Consider the following 7,581-nt stretch of genomic DNA (forward strand, 5'->3'; position numbering starts at 1 on the left):
CTGGGCTGGCCCCCATATTCCATTAGCATCAGCCTCCAGTGACACTGACCCTCAAGGGCACAGATCACCAAGCACCTCCTTACATTCTAAAATCCCTCCTCAGCTATGAACTGTCCCCACTGCAAATCGTCATCATCCTCTTGCAACCGCTCCCTTCCCATGATACAAGCCTTATCATTGAGGGTGTGTGCTGCCAGCGGTCAGATGGGAGAGCCTGGAATGAGTGTGAGGATGATGGGATGTCCTCAGTGGTTCGGATCATCACCTTTCATGAATCAGATGGTAATGAACACATCCTGAGCTTGTTTGTCCCAACTGGCCATCGGCACTGCCTCATGACCAACATCTTCTCGCTCCAGGACTCTTCTTCCTCGTCCACCTCGATGATCTCCAAGGAAAGGTGCCACTCCTCCATCTCCTCCTCAGGCAGTTCTCCCCCCCCTGTTGAAGTGCCAGGTTGTGAAGGGTGTAACAGACAACCATGATAGGTGATATCCTCTGTGGACTACATTGCAGGGCTCCACCAGTGTGCTTGCCCAGTTGGTTAATGGTGCAGGGTGACCATAGCAATCACTGAATCTGGAGGTGAGCGCAGCATGCTTCTCGCTGTTGTCACGTCACACTGCCATGGGTGGATTATTGGATGGTGGAGGTGATTCCTGTATGGAGGCAAAATAATTAGATGCAAATGTAGTCATGAGGTACCCAACGTTGCATGGCAGGAAATGCAGCCCACTACTGAAAGGGGGAAGGAATGATTGTGGCGAGCTTTCCTGCCTTAGGCCTCTCACAAGACTTTCCTCTCCTGTAGTCAAACCCGCCTGAATTAAATGGGAGCAGGAAATCACAGACATGATTTTCAATCATGTAGATGCAGTGTGGAAATATCCTATGGAATTATTTCTGTATGCAATTTTATTAAATGGTTGTTATCGATGGAAGAACAGTGCAGGTATTGTGGGGATGCTAATATGGGTAAAAGGGGACATTGTGGGAGACTGATTTCATGGGCTTTGCACCACTTATGATTGGGATTGCCCTGAGTCATAAAGATTCTTCAACCCCTCCTCCCATGACATTGAAATATAGAGCTAAGTAACACATTGACTAGTCAGTTTGTTACTCATCTATTTAAATTGCTCTGTGCTGAGTATTATTCAACTGATTAAAATGCAGGTCAGAGCAATGGACTATGCATTAGCACTGTCACTGGGCTGGCACTTAGTCACCAGTGGAGACAGTCCTCCTGGGCAGCTCTCTCTCATAAATGTAAACCTTACACAATGCAACTTAAAATAAAATCTTCAGCAAAATCTGTGCTCCATAGATTTTTCACCAAAATATTTGACTCCTCTATTATTGAACCAATTCCAATTTCAAGTCATTTTATTTTCCTCCAGCAGCAAAGTGATATCTTTTTCTCTGGATGCTATAACTAATAGGGTTTCACCAGACAATTTTTCGGCAAAAAGTTATTATTCTCAGTACTATTTTTAGGAGGCTAGAAGTTTGGGAGTAAATTAGAAAAGATTTCAACATATCCTGCCGTTTCCAGTCATCAGTTTTAATTCCTGTCTCTGCCGCTATGATTAACAGCAGAAAATATCTCTCAAATTGTGGAACATACCCTGTTAGTACTGAGATGTCATCAGGTTGACTCTCGAGTGAGGGAGACTGAAACAAAGCTTTGCTCCACTGGGAAACTGGTAACATTTTGTAAAATTCCGGTACCAGCCTCCCCGAACAGGCGCCGGAATGTCGCGACTAGGGACTTTTTAACTTCATTTGAAGCCTACTTGTGACAATAAGCGATTTTCATTTCATTTCATTTCATTACTTTTAGTATATTTTTCTGGAGAGATGTTTCTGAACTTTGTACAGAAAGACAAATATTATATTGGCAAATGACCATTAGAAGCAATTTTTTAACATCGAGTACCTATTTTTATTTTTCCAATTAAGGGGCAATTTAGCGTGGCCAATCCACCTGTATATCTTTGGGTTGTGGGGGTGAGACCCACACAGACAAAGGGAGAATGTCCAAACTCCACACGGACAGTGACCCAGGGCCGGGATCGAACCTGGGTCCTCGGCACTGTGAGGCAGCAGAGCTAACCACTGCGCCACTGTGCCGCCTAATATCTAGTATTTCTAAAATGTGAAGCATAACTTGTCTAGGTATCTTGCACTATTTATTATAGTTAATATTTTGTTATTTGCTTCCCTCCAGGCAAGTAGATATCATGACAGTGGTGGTCCCTTCAGCAGCCTCCACCACATGTCTTGTATGGAAGCTCCAGATAGATTTGGCATAATAGCAGAATCAAACTTTCCTATTCCATCACATCATTACTCACCATTTCAAAATGCAGAATCTTTCAAGCCTGCTTATGATTCCAGCAGCAGTTTTGTGGAAACAGCCTCACCACTTCCGAAGGTCTCCAATCCAAGGATCTATGTACCTCGAGGCTCCTGTGGCTATGATTTTACTATGCCTGGCTATATGGGCTCTAACTCTTATTCAGCTCTTTATAAAGATTCTAGTAACATACCATCTGAAACTGACTCAGGAAAGATGTGTATCCAACTCAATGGATCCCAGCACAACATGGGCACTCTGAATGTCCATGATCGGAACTTTGATGGGCCAAGTAAACATCACGGGTGGAAACAGATATTAAAAGGATATGGAGACCGGAATGAATGCAGCCGTGTCACACCCAATTCAAGTCATTACTACAATGGAGAATACCCCTGCAGATTAGGTGGCACTGGGTCCACGCCTCCAGCTCTGCAGACTATCATAACCACGACTACTAAGGTTTCCTACCAAACTTATAAGCCTGTGGCTAAGTTTGGTGACAATATTTGTGATGCCAAAAATCTTCCAAACTGTAATCACTTGGCAGACACCCTTTCTCCTATAATTTACCCTGAGGCAAAGTTCCAGGAGGATAATGGCATGATTAAATCAGCCACAGCCTATCAACAAGAAGTACCCTCTAAAACAGAACGGGCCGAAGGGCTGGAAAACTACAGATATGGAAATTATTCCACAAACTCCTACACTGACCGAATAGCTCACCCCTTCAGATATGATGCTGGAGAATACTGAAAATGAACTGACCAAAATATTCATCATTCTGGGCTTAGGTGTCACATTCTGACCATGCTTATGATGCTCATTGTTTTATTATCACACAGTGCACCTTCGGAATTTCAATCCACTCAAGATCTGGGTTTGCAAGTGACACAGTGTTATTAAATGTTCTAGAATGCTAAACAGAAAGCTCTGTTTTCATCAAAAAGGAATAATAATGTTTGCATAATTTTTAGAATGTGTATTTTCTCTGATGCTTAAAAATGATCTGTAATTTAATTTGGGAACTTCAGGATAAAATCCAAGGCCTTTCTTTAAAAAGCCCAGTGAAATACAGGAAAAGCCTCAGTGGAATCAGATTGAACTGAACTACTCTAGAATCAATGTTTCAATTCTTCAAGAATTTCTTTTAGCTCAGGGCCAATCTGAAACATGTTTATTTCAAATGTAAAACTATAAAACAATTCAAATCACCAAGACTTACTTAGATTAAAGATGAACATTGTTTTGTCTCCTGTATATTTCTATGCTCAATGTTTATAATCAATACCCTTGTCATTCCGAAAGTTTTTATCATGTCCATAGTTGAATGTTTGCTATAAAATATGATTAAATAAACATGTTAGACTTGATGTTAAACATATATAACCCAAAAGATGGTCTGGATATGAGTTGCGATGTTGTCACATCATTTGCCTTGTTATTTTGTTCCTCAAGACGAATGCTAGAGATCTATAATCAGATTTTGTTCATTCCAACTGGACTGTGCAACTGAAGTGCTGTCCAAGTCCTCCAAAATTATCTCAAGGTAACTAGCCATTTAGCAGGTAAAATGAGCTGGGCATTTGGGGTAGCTTTGGATGCATAGAGACCTTAATGTCAAATTTCTGCTTAATTTTACATTCCATCAGGTTTATAGGCAGGGGGGAACCATAAAAATATTTGCATTGCCTTCCCATTGGTCTCTCGGCCACCCCATCGTCTTTGGAAATTTACTGTGAGATAGGTGGTGCCTAGGCCTGACCTCCATTCCCTTGCCCCAGTTGAGACCATTAAGTGGCAGATTAATGAGAACTTAAGGGCTGTTTTCTGCCCAGCTTCAATTTTCAGGCTGATGGGAAGTGTTCAGGTGCAGGAGGGAAGCCTGAAAAGTGACCCTGCTCAGACACCTCAGGTGGGAACATAAGAGTTCGGAGCAGGAATAGGCAATTCAGCTCCTCGAGCTCGCTCTGCCATTCAATACAATCAGGGCTGATCTCATCTTGGCCTCAACTCCACTTTCCTGTCCGTTCTCCATAACCCTTCAACCCATTACTAATTAAAAATCCGTTGACCTCTTCAAATTTACTTAATATCCCAGCATTCATCGCAATCTGTAGTAGTGAATTCCACAGATTCACCACCCTTTGAAATAAGTATTTTCTCCTCATCACTGTTTCAAATCTGCTACCACTTACCCTAAAACTATGACCTCTCGTTCGAGATTTCCCCACAAGAGGAAGTATCTGCTCTACGTTTATTTTGTCAATACCTTTTATCATTTTATATACCTCAATTAGACCTCCTCTCATTCTTCTAAACTCAAGAGAATATAGGCCTAAACGGTTTGATCTCTCATCAAAAGACAAACCCTCATCTCTGAAATCAATGTAGTGAACTTCCTCTGAACTGTCTCTAATACAACTACATCTCTTGTCAAGTAAGGGGACCAAAACTGTACACAGTACTCCAGATGCGGTCTCACCAATGCCTTGTACAGTTGCAGCAACACTTCCTTACTTTTATATTTTATTCATTTAGCTGTCCTGGGAGTCATGGACGAGATAAAGGGGTCTGAGGGTGGGGAGTGGAAATGAGGCCTGGGGGATAAACACAGTGAGCTAGGGGTGTTGGCAGAGAGATTGTCATCTGCAGTGGCCAGGCCTTTTGGGGAACACTTACTGTTAAAAGGAGGTTGTTGATGGAGGCCTACTCACTTAATAATTGACCTCATAGTTAAAGATCATCTGGGAAGTCTGGGAACTGCATGCAATCACAGTCCTGTCCACTGCAGCTTCTGGCACTGCTAGGCCAAGAGAGGTACCAGCCAATCAGATCAGATGGATGTCATAGAAACATAGAAAATAGGAGTAGGAGTAGGCCATTTGGCCCTTCCAGCCTGCTCCACCATTCATTATGATCATGGCAGGTCAGACAACCCAGTAACTTGTTTCCGCTATTCCCCCCATATCCTTTGATCCCTTTAGCCCCAAGAGCTATATCTAATTCCTGTTTGAATACATACAATGTTTCGACCTGAACTGCTTTCCACAGGCTCACCACTCTCTGGGTGAAGAAATTTCTCCATATCTCAGTCCTAAATAATTTACCCGCACTCTTAGACTGTGATCCATAGTTCTGGACTCCCCACGATCGGGAACATCCTTCCTGCATCTACCCTGTCTAGTCCTGTTAGTTTCTTAGATTTTGATGAGATCACCCCTCATTCTCCTGAACTGCAGTGAATATAATCCTAACTGACTCAATCTCTCCTCGTATGTCAGTCCCGTCTTCCCCGGTGAACCTTCGCTGCATTCCCTCTTGTTATGGGCCAGGGTTTAGAGAACCCCAAAGTGTATCATGGAGTTCACCTGACCCACAACTTTTAATAGATTGTGGTATGGGGAGCACACGGCCCACTCTACAGGTGTGGTACAGCAGAAATGGAAAAGTAATTTTCAAAGCAAAACAATGGGTGAGATTCTCCACTCCCGCGCCGGTTGGGAGAATCGCCTGGGCCGCCAAAATTTCCCGGGACGCCGGTCCGACGCCCTCCTGCGATTCTCCCAAGCGGCGGGAACGGCCCTGCCGAGTTCCGCGGGCCGCAGAATCGTCGGAGGCACCCAAAATGACGACTCTCCGGCACCCCCGCTTTCTCAGGCCCGGATGGACCAAGCGGCCAGGCCAAAACAGTGGGTTCCCCCCGGCGCCGTCCACACCTGGTCGCTGCCATCAGGAACAGCGCACGAACGCTGGGGGGACAGCCTGTGGGGGGGGGGGGGGGGGGGGAGATCCTGCACCGGGGGGTACCTCAAATGTGGGATGGTCCGCGATCGGTGCCCACCGATCGTCGGGCCGTCCTCTCTGAAGGAGGACCTCCTTCCTTCCGCGACCCCGCAAGATCCGTCCGCCATCTTCTTGCGAGGCGGACTCGGAGAGGACGGCAACCACGCATGCGCGGGTGACGCCAGTTATGCGTCATGTATGCTGCGCCGCCTTTACGCGGCGACAAGGCCTGGCGCGTGTAGATGACGCGGCCCCGATCCTAGCCCATTATCGGGCCCTGAATTGGTCGGGATAGGGGCCGTTTTGCGCCGTCGTGAACCTCGACGGCGGGGACACTTCGGCACGGGAGTGGAGAATCCCGCCCAATGTTTATTCTATGAACTCAAGTTAACCTTTTTAAAACATACAGTGAACATCTTAGCAACCATTAATTCAAATACAACCCCCAAAGAATACAACACTAAGTAATCCTTAAGCTGTCCTTTTAACATCCATAAGACTTTTTAAAAAAACTTTAAACAGAAGCACATCAGCTTAAAGTCACTACTGAGAGCAGTTATTAGTTTTAAATCACCAAAGGATCGATTTACAGTTTTTAGATTACAGCGCGAGAGACTAATACCCTTTCTGGCTGTGACTGCAGCTATCCAGCTCTGAAAACGAAACTAAAACACACCCTGCAGCAAACAGCCTAAAACGAAAGTAAAAAGCTGACAGACAGCCCAGCTCCACCCACTCTCTGACATCACTGATAAACACCCATTTCTTAAAGGTACATTTCTTAAACACCCATTTCTTAAAGGTACTCTCACATGACACTCTATAGCAAGCTCACCTGATGAAGGAGCTATGCTCCGAAAGCTAGTGATTCCAAACAAACCTGTTGGACTTTAACTTGGTGTTGTTACACTCTACAGCAAGAACATCCTTCCTCAGGTAAGGAGACCAAAACTTTACACAATATTCCAGATGCAGCCTCACCAAGGCCCTGTATAATTGCAGCAAGACATTTCTGCTCCCGTACTCGAAACCTCTCTCTACGAAGGCCAACATATAATTTATCTTCTTCACCGCCTGCTTATCTTCGGTGACTGGTGTATGAGGACACCCAAGTCTCATTGCACATTCCCCTCTCTCAATCTATACCATTCAGATAATAATCTGCCTTCTCTTTTTTGCTACCAAGGTGGATAACCTCACATTTATAAGAACATAAGAACTAGGAACAGGAGTAGGCCATCTGGCCCCTCGAGCCTGCTCCGCCATTTAATGAGATCATGGCTGATCTTTGTGGACTCAGCTCCACTCTCCAGCCCGTTCACCATATCCCCGAATCCCTTTATTCTTTAGAAAGGCATCTATCTTTTTCTTAAAAACGTTTAAATAAGGAGCCTCAACTGCTTCACTGGGCAAGGAATTCCAGAGATTCACAACCC

General features: G+C 44.6%; 1 protein-coding gene across 1 annotated transcript in view; it reads left to right on the forward strand.

The window, feature by feature from the left end:
- The window catches only part of LOC140425360 (chorion-specific transcription factor GCMb-like), a 94,491-nt gene extending 90,759 nt beyond the window's left edge, over nt 1-3,732 (forward strand). Inside the window, exon 5 of the mRNA XM_072509550.1 lies at nt 2,231-3,732. Within this exon, the coding sequence (XP_072365651.1) occupies nt 2,231-3,115 (885 nt within the window). The 3' untranslated portion in view covers nt 3,116-3,732. The remainder of the gene's footprint in view (nt 1-2,230) is intronic.
- The last annotated feature ends 3,849 nt before the right edge of the window (nt 3,733-7,581 follow it).

The sequence above is a fragment of the Scyliorhinus torazame genome, chromosome 6 (genome assembly GCF_047496885.1).
Source record: "Scyliorhinus torazame isolate Kashiwa2021f chromosome 6, sScyTor2.1, whole genome shotgun sequence".
Classification (NCBI taxonomy): domain Eukaryota; kingdom Metazoa; phylum Chordata; class Chondrichthyes; order Carcharhiniformes; family Scyliorhinidae; genus Scyliorhinus; species Scyliorhinus torazame.